Genomic DNA, 19,596 nt, shown 5'->3' with positions numbered 1-19,596 from the left:
TGGTTCCATGCCTTTACTATTGTAAACAATGCTGCGGTAAGCACATATGTGCATGTGTCTTTATAGTAGAATGATTTATATTCCTTTGGGTGTATACCCAGTAATGGGATTACTGGGTCAAATGATATTTCTGGTTCTAGATCCTTGAGGAATTGCTACACTGTCTTCCACAATGGTTGAACTAATTTACATGCCCACCAACAGTGTAAAAGCATTCCTAGCTGGGCGTGGTGGCTCATGCCTGTAATCCCAGCACTTTGGGAGGCCAAGGTGGGCGGATCATAAGGTCAGGAGATGGAGATCATCCTGGCCAACATGGTGAAACTCCGTCTCTACTAAAAATACAAAAAAATGAACTGGGTGTTGTGATGTGTGCCTGTAGTCCTAGCTACTCAGAAGGCTGAGGCAGGAGAATCACTTGAACCTGGGAGGTGGAGGTTACAGTGAGCCAAGATCATGCTGCTGCACTCCAGCCTGGCAACAGAGCAAGACTCCATGTCAAAAAAAAAAAAAAGTGTTCCTATTTCTCCACAGGCTTGTCAGCATCTATTGTTTCCTTTTTAATACTCGCCATTCTGACTGGCGTGAGATATCTCATTGCAGTTTTGATTTGCATTTCTCTAATGATCAGTGATTATGAGCTTTTTTTCATATGTTTATTGGCTGCATAAATGTCTTCTTTTGAGAAGTGTCTGCTCATATCCTTTGCCCACTTTTTGATTTTTTTTCTTGTAAATTTGTTTAAATACCTTGTAGATTCTGGATATTAGACCTTTGTCAGATGGGTAGATTGCAAAACTTTTCTCCCATTCTGTAGGTTCCCTGTTCACTCTGATGCTAGTTTCTTTGGCTGTGCAAGAAGCCCTTTAGTTTAATTAGATCCCATTTGTCAACTTTGGCTTTTGTTGCAGTTGCTTTTGGTGTTTTGTCATGAAGTCTTTGCCCATGCTATGTCCTGAATGGTGTTGCCTAGGTTTTCTTCTAGGGTTTTTATGGTTTTTGGTTTTACATTTAAGTCTTAAATCCACCTTGAGTTAATTTTTGAATAAGGTGTAAGGAAGGGGTCTGGTTTCAGTTTTCTGCATATGGCTAGCCAGTTTTCCCAGCACCATTTATGAAGTAGGGAATCCTTTCCCCATTGCTTGTTTTTGTCAGGTTTGTTGAAGATCAGATGGTTGTAGACGTGTGGAATTATTTCTCTGTTTAACAGAGGTCTCTATTCTGTTCCATTGGTCTATATGTCTGTTTTGATACCAGTACCATGCTGTTTTGGTTACTGTAGCCCTGTAGTATAGTTTGAAGTCAGGTAGCGTGATGCCTCCAGCTTTGTTCTTTTTGCTTAGGATTGTCTTCACTATGTGGGCTCTTTTTTAATTCCATATGAAATTTAAAGTAGTTTTTTCTAATTCTGTGAAGAAAGTCAACAGTAGTTTGATGGGAATAACATAGAATCAATCTATAAATTACTTTGGGCAGTATGGCCATTTTCATGATGTTGATTCTTCCTATCTGTGAGCATGGAATGTTCTTCCATTTGTTTGTGTCCTCTCTTATTTCTTTGAACAGTGGTTTGTAGTTCATCTTGAAGAGGTCCTTCATATCCCTTGTTAGCTGTATTCCTAGGTATTTTATTCTCTTTGTAGCAATTGTGAATGGGGGTTCATTCATGATTTGGCTCTCTGCTAGTCTGTTGTTGATGTGTAGGAACGCTTGTGATTTTTGCACATTGATTTTGTATCCCAAGACTTTGCTGAAGTCGTTTATCAGCTAAAGGAGTTTTTGGGCTGAGACGATGGGGTTTTCTAAATATAGGATCATGTCATCTGCAAACAGAGACAATTTGGCTTGCTCTTTTCCTATTTGAATACTCTTTATTTCTTTCTCTTGCCTTATTGCCCTGGTCAGCACTTCCAATACTATGTTGAATAGGAGTGGTGAGAGAGGGCATCCTTGTCTTACGCCAGTTTTCAAAGGGAATGCTTTCAGCTTTTGCCTATTCAGTATGATATTGGCCATGGATTTGTCATAAATAGCTCTTATTATTCTGAGATAAATCCCATCAATACCTAGTTCATTGAGAGTTTTTAACATGAAGTGATGTTGAATTTTATTGAAGGCCTTTTCTGCATCTATTGAAATAATCATGTGATTTTTGTCGTTGGTTCTGTTTATGTGATGGATTACGCTTATTAATTTGCATATGTTGAACCAGCCTTGCATCCCAGGCATGAAGCCAACTTGATTGGTGGATAAGCTTTTTGATGTGCTGCTGGATTCAGTTTGCTGGTATTTTATTGAGGATTTTTGCATTGATGTTCATCAGGGATATTGGCCTGAAGTTTTCTTTTTTTTGTTGTGTTTATGCCAAGTTTTGGTATCAGGATGATGCTGGCCTCATAAAATGACTTAGGGAGAAGTCCCTCCTTTTCAATTGTTTGGAATAGTTTCAGAAGGAATGGTACCAGCTCCTCTTTGTACCTCTGGTAGAATTTAGCTGTGAATCTACCTGGTCCTGGGCTTTTTTTGGTTGGTAGGCTATTACTACCTCAATTTCAGAACTTGTTATTGGTCTATTCAAGGATTGAACTTCTTCCTGGTTTAGTGTTGGGAGGGTGTGTGTGTCCTTTAGATTTTCTAGTTTATTTGCCTAGAAGTGTTTATAGTACTCTCTGATGGTAGTTTGTATTTCCATGGGTCAGTGGCAATATCCCCTTTATCATTTTTTGTCTATTTGATTCTTCTCTCTTTTCTTCTTAGTCTAGTTAGCAGTCTATCTGGTTTATCAGTTTTTTTCAAAAAACCAGCTCCTGGATTCATTGATTTTTTTTTTTTTGAAAGATTTTTTGTGTCTCTATCTCCTTCAGTTCTGCTCTTGTCTTAGTTATTTCTTGTCTTCCTCTAGCTTTTAGATTTGTTTGCTCTTGCTTCTCTAGTTCTTTTAATTGTGATGTTAGGGTTTTGATTTGAAATCTTTCTAGCTTTCCAATGTGGGCATTTAGTGTTATAAATTTCCCTCTTAACACTGCTTTAGCTGCATCCCAGAAATTCTGGTACATTGTCACTTTGTTCTTATTGTTTTAAAGAACTTTTTGATTTCTGTCTTAATTTCATTATTTACCCAGGAGTCATTCAGGAGCAGGTTGTTCAATTTCCATGTAGTTGTATGGTTTTGAGAGAGTTTTTAAATCTCGAGTTCTAATTTGATTGTACTGCGGTCTGAGAGACTATTCGTTATGATTTCAATTCTTTTGCATTTGCTGAGGAATGTCGTATTTCTAATTATGTGGTCTATTTTAGAGGAATATATATTCTGTTGTCTTGGGGTGGAGAGTTCTGTAGATATCCATCAGGTCCACTTGATCCAGAGCTGAGTTCAAGTCTTGAATATCCTTGTTCATTTTCTGTCTTGTTGATCTGTCCAGTATTGACACTGGGGTGTTAAAACTGCCACCACTATCGTGTGGCAGTTTAAGTCTCCTTGTAGGTCTCTAAGAACTTGTTTTATGAATCTGGGTCCTCCCGTATTGGGTTTATATATATATATATATATATATATATATATATATGTGTGTGTGTGTATATATATATGTGTGTGTGTGTGTGTGTGTATATATGTATATATATATGTATATATATGTGTGTATATATATATATATATATTTTTTTTTTTTTGAGACGGAGTCTCACTCTGTCGCCCAGGTTGGAGTGCAGTGGCGCAATCTCGGCTCACTGCAAGCTCTGCCTTCCGGGTTCATGCCATTCTCCTGCCTCAGCCTCCCATGTAGCTGGGACTACAAGCGTTCATCACCATGCCCGGCTAATTTTTTGTATTTTTAGTAGAGACGGGGTTTCACCATGTTAGCCAGGATGGTCTCGATCTCCTGACCTTGTGATCTGCCTGCCTCGGCCTATAATTCCAGCTACTTAGGAGGCTGAGGTAGGAGAATCACTCAAAATTTTGAGTTCTACCAAATCTTCTCATCTTTGTGTCCCCAGTTCACAGGCCCAGTGCCTGATAGATATAGGTTCCCACTGAATACTTAATGAGGGAGGTGGGTATTGGTTTCTTCAGCAGCTGTGACCTCCATCCCATTGTGTGCAAAGTAGGAAGGCATTGGCTCTATGTTTGTATTTTTTGTTAGTCACACAATTAAGGAACTCAGGCAGGTGTGGTGGCTCACTCATGCCTGTAATCCCAGCAGTATGGGAGGCCAAGGCAGGAGGATCGCTTGATGAGGGAGTTGGAGACCAGCCTGGGCAACAAAGCAAGACCCGTCTCTACAAAAAAAAAAAAAAATTAATTGAAAAATTTTTAAAATTAGCTGGGCACAGTGGTATACACTTATAGTCCCAGCTACTCAGGAGGCTGAGGCTGAAGGATTGGTTGAACTCAGGAGTTTGAGGCTGTCAAAGGTTTTTCCAAAGGCTAAAAAGGTTTTTTTAAAACTTGTTATAGGCTAGGCACGGTGGCTCACGTCTGTAATCCTAGCACTTTAGGAGGCCAAGGCAGGTGGATCACCTGATGATGATGAGATATGGTATTTTAGTAGATAAATCTCTACTAAAAATACAAAAATTAGCTGGGCGTGGTGGCACATGCCTGTAATCCCAGCTACTCGGGAGGCTGAGGCAGGAGAATCGCTTGAACACAGGAGGCAGAGGTTGCAGTGAGCCAAGATTGTGCAATTGCACTCCAGCCTGGGCAACAGAGCAACTCCATCTAAAAAAAAAAAAAAGATATATATACATAAAATGTGGGGATCTACTTTTTTAACCTCATGTTATTTTATAAATACTTTTCCATATTGTCATGTAATAGTCATATTTATTATCTTAATGTCTGCATAATATTCCTTTGATTTACTATAATTTTTTCATTTCCCTATCACTGAAGTTGTTTCTCATTTTTTGCTACTAATATTATATTTAGTGTTCCAGTGAATATCTTCATACAAATATTTCCCTGTACAGAATTTCTTAGTTCTTTTGAGTTACTTCATTTCAGTAAGTTCCCAGTAGTACAATTTATTGGCCAAACTCTATAAACCACTTTTTTCCTTTGGTTTTTGTTGCTGTTAAATACTTGATTATTTTCAGTTTGTTTATTATTTGTTTCTATGCTTAAATTCTATTGTAGTTGTATTATTACTAATAAAAAGCTGTATGATTCTTATTGCCAGCTGTTGGGTTTTGGGATACATGAATCCAGTTCCTCCAAAATAAAGAACTGCCATAAAGCAGCAGGGCTGGAGGAAGTCCCCATAAATACAGTAGGAACATTTTATAGGTTTCTGTGGGGATTCTGTAACTGTAGTGTAAAAAAAAAATCTGTTCTGCAGGAACTTAGGATTTAATATTCCCCTCACTTAGCAGTTAAGAAAATGAAGTAACATAAAGAACAGGGTAAGGAAGGTACAGTTAAAAAATAACTGTATCTATTAAATACTTAAGAAATAGCAAGTTAAACTAAAAGCTTAAATGCTTAAAGTGGAAGACCACATATACTCTTACTGTCTTACAGCTTGATTCTTCCCAGGGAAATAGATTATTCTATTTTCTTTCCTATATGTGGTAGAAATTTGTAGATGAAAAACTCATCCCTAACCTTAGAAATACTATTTTTTCAATAAATAACTTGTTGCCTTTAATTTCACAACTGTCATGTAATTGTATTCAACATAGTGTATTTAATATATACAGAATTTAAAGTATAGTTGCCCGCCCCAATTTGTATGTGATTGCTCGCATATGTTAAAGTAAGTCAAAATAAGTCAAAAAAAAAAAAAACAAAAAAAAACTAAAACCTATTCTAATCTCATTTGTTAAAGCAAGAGACAAAGCTGTTTATGATTATTTGGCTTGTACATGATTGAGTTTTATTTAACTACTGGCGGTTAAACTTTTATCTATGAAACTCTGAAAACATTCTCATTCACATTTCCTGGAGACTGCAGCATACCAGTTTTGATTGATTGATTGATTGATTTAGTTAGTTAGTTAGTTAAGGAAAACTGTATCCCACCGTCAGTATTTATAGCCAGGTCACTGGAATATACCCTCTCATATCTGATTGTATAAGCATTACTTAAAATAGTACCATGCTTATCATCATTCCACCCAATGCACCTCCACATTCTGTCATTGTTACCCCCACTTTCCTAGATACTCAGTTTTAAGACCTTGGAATCATTCATGACTCTTACACTTCTCTCCAATATCTAGTTAATCTCTAGGTCGTAATTTCAGTGTTTTCAGTGTCTCCCTCTCCCCCTTTCCTTCCTGTTCTCCATTGCTACCACTTTAGTCCTGGGACTCATTACTCCTAGACCATTCCAACAGTCTAATTGTCGCTTTTCCTCCAGTCCATCCCCACTTCATTGTGTCTCGCACACTACTTAACTCTTCAGCCCCACATTTAAGATCCTCTGAAATCTGACCATTATCCAGCTCCCAACTTCATCTGCAGTAGTCCAAGAGAACCAGTCAAAATGGAGTTTCTTTTAATTGTTCCCTGTATGCACTGTCTGTATTGTCAGCTTCTGAGTGACATGAATTTGCTCCACCACTTTTCCTCCTAACCTGAGCCCAAACCTACCTTCTCTCAAGTCTTCCTATTTGCCCCAGCTGCATTAATTGGCTGCACTCCCCTTCATCAGGTGCTAGCCATGCATGCTTCACTGTATTATCATTTACTTATTGTTTACCTGCCTGCACTAGCAGAATATAAACCCAAGATGGGCAAACATTACATCTTAAGTCTCTCTGTGTCCCCCACTGCCATGGTAGAAAATAATAGACTAATAGTTGAGAAGGTGGACTTTTAAGTGACACAAACCTAGGTGAATTCTGTTTCTGCCACTTCCTGGCTATGACCTTGAATAAGTTATTACATTTCTGTTAGCCACTATGCAAAGTGGGCATGATTATAACCCTACCAAAGGGTTTTTGAAAGGATTAAATAAGACATATGTATGCAATGTGCTTATTACAATACCTGATATGTAATAAATAAATGATGGCAATTATTATTATTATGATGATGATCATGCTAACTGCTCAATGTTTGTCGGTCATAGCATGATGCACTTTCAAGAACTGTATAATTTATCCCTTGTCATCAGTCAAGTGACTACATATATGATAATAGTGTTAGAGGTTTTTCTTTTAGGCTACATGCAACTTGAATATGGGGTATGTAATTTTTTTATTGTTTAGTGATAAAAAAATATTCCTGGTTTATTCCAGGAAATTGCTTTACTTAGAGTCTAACCTATTGCAAAAAAAATGCAAACTTTGTGAAAACAAAACTTAAAAAAAATTACCTTTCTTGCATACAGTTGTTGCTTCTATTCCAAGAAAGACATTTTTTTTGCAGCAGAAAATATCTTCTCACATAGGGAGAGTAGATTCTGAAACTAAAAATACTTATAGAAAGTGCCAGAACTTAGAAAGGTGACCTTTTCACGTGCTATATCAAGTACTCTATCACTTAAATGCAAATGAATCCTTTTACAGAATTTAAAGTAGCTAATAAGAAAAATAAATCTAAAGTTACTTTAAAAATTGCAGGCTAGGTACAAAACATTTTTAAACTTTCATCTCTTTGACAGCAAAGTGTTAGAATACAAGTGTTATAAGAGGAGCATTTAAAAACTACTGAAGAATGTTCTGTTCATAAATTAACAAAAAGGCAAATAAATTTAGCCTTAGAGTAAAAACCAGCAAACCATACCAGCACCCAAATAGTCATACACCAGGGTGTTCTGAGGACATTACTTTAGCAGCCATTTCCGAGAGGTAGTTGGGGCTTGCAGCACAACCAGATTTAAACAGAAGAATCGTAGGAGTTCCAGGGTTGTACCAGCGCTATCAGTAGGAACATCTGACACAAAATGTATTCATTCCATGTGGAATTAGTCTGTATCATTTGTCTTCAGCTAATCTAGAATGAAAGATGTGGTTCCCTGTCACCTTTTTTCTGTCTTCTTCAATGATAAAGCATATTTTACAATCTTTTTATTTTTATTTGTTTAATAGGGATCACATGCAGTGGTCTAAGGAAGAAGAAGGAGCAGCCAGAAAAAAAGTAAAGGAAAACTCAGCTGTGCAAGTCCCTCTCGAAGAGCAAGGTAGCCAACTGTATGCTGTAGCTCCTAGAGCCAGAGCTTTAGTCACTTCTCCTCCTCCTCATGTCATTACTTCTGAGAGTTCTTAGCCTCTCCTGATTTCCTCCTCTTGTTCTATTTGGTAAAATTCCCAGTTCTTCCAGTGTAGTGGGACCAAAGTTAATTAAATTTGTATTCACCCTATAATTGGGTCTTTGAGTAGTCATATTATTGCTTTTTCTGGGAGATATACACATGGGTGGCATTTCAAACAAAATATGAAAACATAATTTTAAACTTTTCCACTTGCTATGCTGCTATTACTATGCTATTATGCATTTCACTTCCTAGGAACTTTGAACAAATTTATAAACTTTGAGCAAAGAAGATAAAGTCACATCAAAATGGTGCTGAAGTTTTAGGATAAATATAAAGTTTCAGTAAGGATTGAAGGCAGTTTTCTTGAAGGCCTTTATATTTGAGTTTAATTTAGGTAAAGCCTCGCCAACCTTCATAAATGGCTTTTTAAAACTTGGCCTATGCTACCATGAAAAAAACTCAAGAGCCGGGCGCTGTAGCTCACACCTGTAATCCCAGCACTTTGGGTGACCGAGGTGGGCAGATCACGAGGTCAAGAGATTGAGACCATCCTGGCCAACATGGTGAAACCGTGTCTCTACTAAAAATAACAAAGATTAGCTGGGCGTGGTGGTGCATGCCTGTAGTCCCAGCTACTCAGGAGGCTGAGGCAAGGGAATCGCTTGAACTCGGGAGGCAGAGGTTTCAGGAGCCAAGATTGTGCCACTGTACTCCAGCCTGGCGACAGAGCGAGACTCCATCTCAAAAAAAAAGAAAAAAACCAGGAAATGTTCATTCCATGTTATGGCTGCTATGAATAGAGCTGCAGTAGACATGGGAGTGCAGTTATCTCTTTGATATATTGATGTCCTTTCTTTTGGATAAATACCCAGTAGTGGCATTGCTAGATGATATGGTAGTTGTATTTTTAGTTTTTTGAGGAAACTCCACACTATTTTCCATAGCGGTCATACTAATTTACATTCCCACCAATAGTATATGAAGGTTCTCCTTTTTCCACATCCTCACCAGCATCCATTCATTATTCCCTGTCTTTTTGATATATGCCATTTTCGCTGAGGTGAGATGATATCTCATTGTGGTTTTCATTTGCATTTCTCTGATGATTAGTGATATTGAGCATTTTTTCATATAGCTGTTGGCCATATGTACGTCTTCTTTTGAGAAATATCTATTCAGATCTTTTGCCTTTTTTTTTTTTTTTTTTTTTTGAGACAGGGTCTTGTTGCCCAGTCTGGAGTACAGTGATGAGGTCATGGCTCACTGCAGCTTTAATTTGCCCGGGATCAGGTGATCCTCCCACCTCAGCCCAGGTTGGTCTTAAACTCCTCATCCTCCCAAAGTGCTGGTATTACAGGAGTGAACCACTGCCCCAACCTTGCACATTTTTAAATCGGATTTTTTTTTTTTTTTTTTTGGCTGTTGAGTTGTTTGAGCTTCTTAATATACTCCAGTCATTAATCCCTTGTCAAATGGGTAGTTTGCAAATATTTTCTTCCATTCTGTGGGTTGTCTCTTCACTTTGTTCATTGTTTCTTTGCTGTACAGGCACTTGTTAGTGTGACATAATCCCATTTTCTATTTTTGCTTTGCTTGCTTTTGCTTTTGAAATCTTTTGACAAATGACAAAATAAACAAATAAAAATGCTCCAATGTCCTGGAGCATTTCCTCCGATGTTTTCTTCTAGTAGTTTCATAGTTTCAGGTCATAGATTTAAGTCTTTAGTCCATTTTGATTTGATTTTTGTATATAGTAAATGAGAGTCTAGTTTCATTCTTCTGCTTATAGTTTTCCAGTTTTCCCAGCACCATTTATTGAAGAGACTGTCCTTTCCCCATTGTGTGTACTTGATACTTTTGTCAAAAATGAGTTGGTTGTAAATGCATGGAATTATATTTGGGTTCTCTATTCTCTTCTATCAGTCAATGTGTCTGTTTTTATGCCAGTACCATGCCAATTTGGTTACTGTAGCTTTGTAATATGTTTTTAAGTCAGATGACTCCAGCTTTTTTTTTTTTTTTTTTGGAGACGGAGTTTTTCTCTGTTGCTCAGGCTAGAGTGCAATGGCACGACTCTCAGCTCACTGCAACCTCTGCCTCCCAGGCTCAAGCAATTTTCCTGTCTCGGCCTCCCAAGTAGCTGGGATTACAGGTGCCCACCACCACACCCAGCTAATTTTTGTATTTTTAGTAGAGATAGGGTTTTGCCATGTTGGCCAAGCTGGTCTTGAACTCCTGACTTCAGGTGATCTGCCCACCTCTGCCTCCCAAAGTGCTGGGATTACAGGTGTAAGCCACCACACCTGGCCTCAGCTTTGTCCATTTTGCTCAGGATTGCTTTGGCTATTCTGGATCTTTTGTGGTTCTATAAAAATTGTAGGGGCCAGGCACAAGTGGCTCACACTTGTAATCCCAGCATTTTGGGAAACCTAGACTGAAGGATTGCTTGAGCCCAGGAGTTCAAAACCAGCTTGGGCAATATGGCAAAAACCTGTCTCTACAGAAAACAAGTGTTGTGGTCATGCGCCTGTAGTCCCAGCTACTCATGGGGCTGCAGCTGGAGGATCATTTGAACCCAGGAGTTTGAGGCTGCAGTAAGCTGTCGTTGTGCCACTGTACTCCAGACTGGGTGACAGAGTGAGAACCTGTCTCAAAAAAAAAAAAAAGGAAAAGAAAAAAATTTCAGGATTTTGTTATTTTGTTTTCTATTTCTGTGAAGAATGTCATAGGTGTTTTGATTGGGATTCCATTGAATCTATAAATTGCTTTGGGTAGAGTTGTCATTTTAACAATATTAATTATTTGGACCCATCGGCATGGAATATTTTCCCATTTTTAATATCCTCTTTAATTTCTTTTATGAATGTTTTACAGTTTTCCTTGTATAGATCTTTCACGTCTCTGATTAAATTGTTTTCTAGGTATCTTATATTCTTTGTAGCTATTGGAAATGGGATTACTTTCTTGATTTCTTTTTCAGATTGTTCACTGTTGGCATATTTAAGTGCTACTGATTTTTGTGTGTTTATTTTGTATCCTGCAATTTTACTAAATGTATCAGTTCTAACAGTGTTTTGGTAGTCTTTGGGTTTTTCTAAGTATAAGATCATATTGTTGGCTGGGCACAGTGGCTCACGCCTGTAATCCCAGAACTTTGGGGGGCCAGGGTGGGCAGATCACTTGAGGCCAGGAGTTCGAGACCAGCCTGGTCAACATGGCGAAACCCTATCTCTACTAAAAATACAAAAAATTAGCCAAGAGTGGTGGTGCATCCCTGTAGTCCCAGCTACTCAGGAGGCTGAGGTGGGAGAATCACTTGAACCCAGGATGCAGAGGTTGCAGTGAGCCAAGATCACCTTTGCACCACTGCACTGCAGCCTGGGTGACAGAGTGAGACCCTGTCTCAAAAAAAAAAAAAAATTGTCTTTGAACAAGGCTAATTTGACTTCTTTGTTTCCAACTTGGCTATCCTTTATTTCTTTCTCTTGCCTGATTTCTCTGGCCAGGACTTCTGGTATTTTGTGAAATTAAAGTGGTAAAAGTGGGCATCATTGCCTGTTCCAGATGGATGAATGGATAAAGAAAATGTGGTATATATACACAATGGAATATTATTCAGCCATATAAAAAGAATGAAATCTTATCATTTGCAGCAACATGGAGGAACTGGAGGTCCTTATGTTAAGTTAAATAAGTCAAGCATAGAAAGACAAATATTGCATGTTCTCATCCATATGTGGGAGCTAAAACAGTGGATGTTATGAAAATAGAGAATAGATTGGTAATTACCAGAGGCCGGGAAGGGGTGGGAGGTGAAGAGAGATTGATTAATGGGTACAAATATACAGTTAGATAGAAGGAATAAGACCTCATGTTCAATGGATCAGTAGGGTGACTAGTTCACAATAATCTACTGAACATTTCAAAATAGCTAGAAGAGGCCAGATGAGGTGGCATATGCCTATAATCCCAGCACTTTGGGAGCCCAAGGTGAGGGGATCACCTGAGATCAGGAGTTCAAGACCAGCCTGGCCAACATAGTGAAACCCCATCTCTACCAAAAATATAAAATTAGCCAGGTCTGGTGACACACACCTGTAGTCCCTGCTACTCGGGAGGCTGAGGCAGGAGAATCACTTGAACCCAGGAGGCGGAGGTCGCAGTGAGTCAAGATCACGCCATTGCACTCCAGCCTGAGTGACTGTCTCCAAAAAAAAAAAAAAAAAAAAAAAAAATAGAAGAGAATAAATGTTTCTAGCATGAAGAAAAGACAAATAGGTGCAGTTCCAAGATGGCCGAATAGGAACAGCTCCAGTCTACAGCTCTCAGCGTGAGCAACGCAGAAGATGGGTGATTTCTGCATTTCCAACTGAGGTACCAGGTTCATCTCACTGGGGCTTGTCGGACAGTGGGTGCAGGACAGTGGGTGCAGCCCACAGAGCGTGAGCTAAAGCAGGGAGAGGGATCACCTCACCCAGGAAGCGCAAGGGGTCAGTGAATTCCCTTTCCTAGCCAAGGAAAGCCGTGACAGACGGCACCTGGAAAATCGGGTCACTCCCACCCTAATACTACGCTTTTCCAACAGTCTTAGCAAACGGCACACCAGGAGATTATATCCTGCACCTGGCTTGGAGGGTCCTACACCCACGGAGTCTCACTCATTGCTAGCACGGCAGTCTGAGATCCAACTGCAGTGCAGCAGTGAGGCTGGGGGAGGGGCGCCCACCATTGCTGAGGCTTGAGTAGGTTAACAAAGCAGCCAGGAAACTCAAACTGGGTGGAGCCCACCACAGCTCACAGAGACCTGCCTGCCTCTGTAGACTCCACCTCTGGGGGCAGGGCATTGCTGAACAAAAGGCAGCAGAAACTTCTGCAGACTTAAATGTCCCGGTCTGACAGCTATGAAGACAGTAATGGTTCTCCCAGCATGGAGTTTGAGATCTGAGAGCGGACAGACTGCCTCCTCAAGTGGGTCCCTGAACCCTGAGTAGCCTAACTGGGAGGCGCCTCCCAGTAGGGGCTGACTGACACCTGATATGGCCGGGCGTCCCTCTGAGATGAAACCTCCAGAGGAACAATCAGACAGCAACATTTGCCGTTCTGCAATATTTGCTGTTCTGCAGCCTCCGCTGGTGATACCCAGACAAACAGGGTCCGGAGTGGACCTCCCGCAAACTCCAACAGACCTGCAGCTGAGGGTCTTGACTGTTAGAAGGAAAACTAACAAACAGAAAGGACATCCACACCAAAACCCCATCTGTATGTCACTATCATCAAAGACCAAAGGTAGATAAAACCACAAAGATGGGGAGAAACCAGAGCAGAAAAGCTGAAAATTCTAAAAATCAGAGTGCCTCTTCTCCTCCAAAGGAACACAGCTCCTCGCCAGTAACGGAACAAAGCTGGACGGAGAATTACTTCGACAAGTTGAGAGAAGAAGGCTACAGAAGATCGGTAATTAGAAACTTCTCTGAGCTAAAGGAGGATGTTTGAACCCATCGCAAAGAAGCTAAAAACCTTGAAAAAAGTTTAGACGAATGGCTAACTAGAATAAACAGCATAGAGAAGACCTTAAATGACCTGATGGAGCTGAAAACCATGGCATGAGAACTACGTGACACATACACAAGCTTCAGTAGCCGATTCGATCAGCTGGAGAAAAGGGTATCAGTGATTGAAGATCAAATGAATGAAATGAAGTGAGAAGAGAACTTTAGAGAAAAAAAGAGTAAAAAGAAACGAACAAAGCCTCCAAGAAATATGGGACTATGTGAAAAGACTAAACCTACATCTGATTGGTGTACCTGAAAGTGATGGGGAGAATGGACCAAGTTGGAAAACACTCTTCAGGATATTCTCCAGGATAACTTCCCCAACCTAGCAAGGCAGGCCAACATTTAAATTCAGGAAATACAGAGAATGCGACAAAGATACTCCTCAAGAAGAGCAACTCTAAGACAGAATTTTCAGATTCACCAAAGTTGAAATGAAGGAAAAAATGTTAAGGGCAGCTAGAGAGAAAGGTCAGGTTACCTACAAAGGGAAGCCCATCAGACTAACAGCAGATCTCTCAGCAGAAACTCTACAAGCCAGAAGACAGTGGGGGCCAATTTTCAACATTCTTAAAGAAAATAATTTTCAACCCAGAATTTCATATCCTGCCAAACTAAGCTTCATAAGTGAAGGAGAAATAAAATCCTTTACAGACAAGCAAATGCTGAGAAATTTTGTCACCACCAGGCCTGCCTTACAAGAGCTCCTGAAGGAAGCACTAAATGTGGAAAGGAACAACCGATACCAGCCACTGCAAAAACATGCCAAATTGTAAACACCATTGATGCTAGGAAGAAACTACATCAGCTAACGAACAAAATAACCACCTAACATCATAATGACAGGATCAAATTCACACATAACAATATTAACCTTAAATGTAAATGGGCTAAATGCTCCAATTAAAAGACACAGACTGGCAAATTGGATAAAGAGTCAAGACCCATCAGTGTGCTGTATTCAGGAGACCCATCTCACATGCAGAGACACATATGGGCTCAAAATAAAGGGAAAGAGGAAGATCTACCAAGCAAATGGAAAACAAACAAACAAAAAAAGCAGGGGTTGTAATCCTAGTCTCTGATAAAACAGACTTTAAACCAACAAAGATCAAAAGAGGCAAAGAAGGCCATTACATAATAGTAAAGGGATCAATTCAACAAGAAGAGCTAACTATCCTAAATATATATGCATCCAATACAGGAGCACCCAAATTCATAAAGCAAGTCCTTAGAGATGTACAAAGAGACTTAGACTCCCACACAATAATAATGGGAGACTTTAACACCCCACTGTCAACATTAGACAGATCAACGAGACAGAAAATTAACAAGGACATCCAGGAATTACACTTAGCTCTGCACCAAGCGGCCCTAATAGACATCTACGGAACTCTCCACCCCAAATCAACAGAATATACGTTCTTCTCAGCACCACATCACAGTTATTCCAAAATTGACCACGTAGTTGGAAGTAAAGCACTCCTCAGCAAATGTAAAATAATAGAAATTTTAACAAACTGTCTCTCAGGCCACAGTGCAATCAAACTAGAATTCAGGATTAAGAAACTCACTCAAAACCACTCAACTACATGGAAACTGAACAACCTGCTCCTGAGTGACTACTGGGTACATAACGAAATGAAGGCAGAAATAAAGATGTTCTTTGAAACCAATGAGAACAAAGACACAACATACCAGAATCTCTGGGACACATTTAAAGCAGTGTGTAGAGGGAAATTTATAGCACTAAATGCCCACAAGAGAAAGCAGGAAAGATCTAAAATTGACACCCTAACATCACAATTAAAAGAACTAGAGAAACAAGAGCAAACACATTCAAAAGCTAGCAGAAGGCAAGAAATAACTAAGATCAGAGCAGAACTGAAGGAGATAGAGACACAAAAAACCCTTCAAGAAAATCAATGAATCCAGCAGCTGGTTTTTTGAAATGATCAACAAAACTGATAGACTGCTATCAAGACTAATAAAGAAGAAAAGAAGAAAAGAGAGAAGAATCAAATAGACACAATAAAAAATGATACAGGGGATATCACCACCGATCCCACAGAAATACAAACTGCCATCAGAGAATACTATAATCACCTATATGAAAATCAACTAGAAAATCTAGAAGAAATGGATAAATTCCTGGACACATACACCCTCCGAAGACTAAACCAGAAGAAGTTGAACCCCTGAATACACCAATAACAGGCTCTGAAATTGAGGCAATAATTAATAGCCTACCAACAAAAAAAAGTCCAAGACCAGACGGATTCACAGTCGAGTTCTACCAGAGGTACCAAGAGGAGCTGGTACCATTCCTTCTGAAACTATTCCAATCAATAGAAAAAGAGGGACTCCTCCCTAACTCATTTTATGAGGCCAGCATCATCCTGATACCAAAGCTTGGCAGAGACACAACAAAAAACGAGAATTTTAGACCAATATCCCTCATGAACATCGATGCAAAAGTCCTCTATAAAACACTGGCAAACCGAATCCAGCAGCACATCAAAAAGTGTATCCACCATGATCAACTGAGCTTCATCCCTGGGATGCAAGGCTGGTTCAACATATGCAAATCAAACGTAATCCATCATATAAACAGAACCAAAGACAAAAACCACATGATTATCTCAATAGATGTAGAAAACACTTTGACAAAATTCAACAGCCCTTCATGCTAAAAACTCTCAATAAATTTGGTATTGATGGGACATATCTCAAAATAATAAGAGCTATTTATGACAAACCCACAGCCAATATCATACTGAATGGGCAAAAACTGGAAGCATTCCCTTTGAAAACTGGCACAAGACAGGGATGCCCTCTCTCACCACTCCTATTCAACATAGTGTTGGAAGTTCTGGCCAGGACAATCAGGCAGGATAAAGAAATAAAGGGTATTCAATTAGGAAAAGAGGAAGTCAAATTGTCCCTCTGTGCAGATGACATGATTGTATATTTAGAAAACCCCATTGTCTCAGCCCAAAATCTCCTTAAGCTGATAAAGCAACTTTAGAAAAGTCTCAGGATAGAAAATCAATGTGCAGAAATCACAAGCATTCCTATACACCAATAACAGACAAACAGAGAGCCAAATCATGAGTGAACTCCCATTCACAATTGCTTCAAAGAGAATAAAATACCTAGAAATCTAAATTACAAGGGATGTGAAGGACCTTTTCAAGGAGAACTACAAACCACTGCTCAACAAAATAAAAGAGGACACAAACAAATGGAAGAACATTCCATGCTCATGGATAGGAAGAATCAATATTGTGAAAATGGCCATACCGCCCAAGGTAATTTATAGATTCAATGCCGTTCCCATCAAGCTACCAATGACTTTCTTCACAGAAGTGGAAAAAAATACTTTAAAGTTCATATGGAACCAAAAAAGAGCCCACATTGCCAAGACAATCCTAAGCCAAAAGAACAAAGCTGGAGGCATCATGCTACCTGACTTCAAACTGTACTACAAGGCTGCAGTAACCAAAACAGCATGGTACTGGTACCAAAACAGAGATATAGACCAATGGAACAGAACAGAGCCCTCAGAAATAATACCACACCTCTACAACCATCTGATCTTTGACAAACCTGACAAAAACAAGAAATGGGGAAAGATTACCCTATTTAATAAACGGTGCTGGGAAAACTGGCTAGCCATATGTAGAAAGCAGAAACTGGATCTCTTCCTTATACTTTATACAAAAATTAATTCAAGATGGATTAGAGACTTAAATGTTAGACCTAAAACCATAAAAACCCTAGAAGAAAACCTAGGCAATACCATTCAGGACATAGGCATGGGCAAGGACTTCATGTCTAAAATGCCAAAAGCAATGGCAACAAAAGCCAAAATTGACAAATGGGATCTAATTAAGCTAAAGAGCTTCTGCACAGCAAAGGAAATTACCATCAGAGTGAACAGGCAACCTACAGAATGGGAGAAAATTTTTGCAATTTACCCATCTGACAAAGGGCTAATATCCAGAATCTACAAAGAACTTAAACAAATTTACAAGAAAAAATCAAACAACCCCATCAAAAAGTGGGCAACAGATGTGAACAGACACTTCTCAAAAGAAGACATTTATGCAGCCAACAGACACATGAAAAAATGCTCATCATCACTGGCCATCAGAGAAATGCAAATCAAAACCACAATGAGATACCATTTCACACCAGTTAGAATGGCGATCATTAAATGTCAGGAAACAACAGGTGCTGGAGAGGATGTGGAGAAATAGGAACGCTTTTACACTGTTGGTGGGACTGTAAACTAGTTCAACCATTGTGGAAGACAGTGTGGCGATTCCTCAAGGATCTAGAACTAGAAATACCATTTGACCCAGCCATCCCATTACTGGGTATATACCCAAAGGAGTATAAATCATGCTGCTATAAGGACACATGCACATGTATGTTTATTGCGGCACTATTCACAATAGCAAAGACTTGGAAGCAACCCAGATGTCCATCAGTGGTAGACTGGATTAAGAAAATGTGGCACATATACACCATAGAATACTATGCAGCCATAAAAAAGGATGAGTTCATGTCCTTTGTAGGGACATGGATGAAGATGGAAACCATCATTCTGAGCAACTATCACAAGGACAGAAAACCAAACACCACATGTTCTCACTCATAGGTGGGAACTGAACAGTGAGAACACTTGGACACAGGATGGGGAACATCACACACCGGGGCCTGTTGAGGAGTGAGAGGAGAGGGGAAGGATAGCATTAGGAGATATACCTAATGTAAATGACAAGTTAATGGGTGCAGCACACCAACATGGCACATGTATACATATGTAACAAACCTGCACGTTGTGCACATGTACCCTAGAACTTAAAGTATAATAATAATAAAAAAAAGAAAAGACAAATATTTAGGTTGATGGATATCCCAATTACACTCATTAGAAGGTATTAAATTATCACATGTACCCTGAAAATATTTATATCAATAAAAATAAATAAATGTTTTATAAACCTGACAATGACAAGCATTGACAAGACTTTGGAGAAATTGGAGCCCTTGTGTATTGTTGGCAAGATTGTAAAATGATGTGGCTGCTATGGAAAACAGTATGGAAGTTCCTAAAAAAATAAAAAATAGAACTGCCATATGACTCAGCAATCCCACCTCTGGGTTATATGCAAAAGAATTGAAAGCAGTCTCAAAGAGATATTTGCACACCTGTGTTCGTAGCAGCACTATTCACAATAGGCAAAAAGTGGAAGTACCCTAAAATGCCCATCGTCAGATGAATGGTTAAAACAAATGTGGTGTATACATAAAATGGAATCATATTCTGGCTTAAAAAGGAAAGAAATCCTGTCACATACTACAACATGGATGAACCTTGAGGACATTATGCTAAGTGAAATAAGCCATCGCAAAAAGACGAGTACTGTATGATTCCACTTATTTGAGACATCGAAAGTAGTAAAATTCATAGAACGAAAAATGGTGGTTGCCAAGGGCTCAGGAAAGGGGGGAAATGTAGAAAATTTAAGACAATTCCCTCTTAATCCTACTGTTCTAACATAATTGTTTTTAGTTCACCATTTAGAACTTTTTTTACCCAATGTGTACATAATTTTAAGCAGTTATAATTATAATACATATATAATTTGGGGATCTACTTTTTTAACCTCATATTATTTCATAAACACTTTTCCATAACAGGGGGAGTTGTCATTTAATTGGTATATAGTTAAAGTTTAGCAAGATAAAAACATCCTGGAGGTCTGTTTCACAACAATGCGAATATACTTAACGGTACTGAACTATACATTTTAAAATAGTTAAGATGT

At 39.0% G+C, this 19,596-nt stretch overlaps 1 protein-coding gene across 11 annotated transcripts in view; it reads left to right on the top strand.

Annotated features, from left to right (window-relative positions):
• The window catches only part of METTL8 (methyltransferase 8, tRNA N3-cytidine), a 180,016-nt gene that overhangs the window by 55,917 nt on the left and 104,503 nt on the right, over positions 1–19,596 (top strand). For all 11 annotated transcript variants that reach the window (XR_012094219.1, XR_012094218.1, XR_012094217.1 and 8 more), the window contains exon 3: positions 8,038–8,129. Coding sequence is in view for 4 of the 11 variants with exons in the window: in XM_007965331.3 (XP_007963522.1) it covers positions 8,038–8,129 (92 nt within the window). In the remaining 7 variants the exon portion in view is untranslated. The remainder of the gene's footprint in view (positions 1–8,037; positions 8,130–19,596) is intronic.

The sequence above is a fragment of the Chlorocebus sabaeus genome, chromosome 10 (assembly GCF_047675955.1).
Source record: "Chlorocebus sabaeus isolate Y175 chromosome 10, mChlSab1.0.hap1, whole genome shotgun sequence".
Classification (NCBI taxonomy): Eukaryota; Metazoa; Chordata; class Mammalia; order Primates; family Cercopithecidae; genus Chlorocebus; species Chlorocebus sabaeus.
This window is presented reverse-complemented; position numbering and strand designations above follow the sequence as displayed.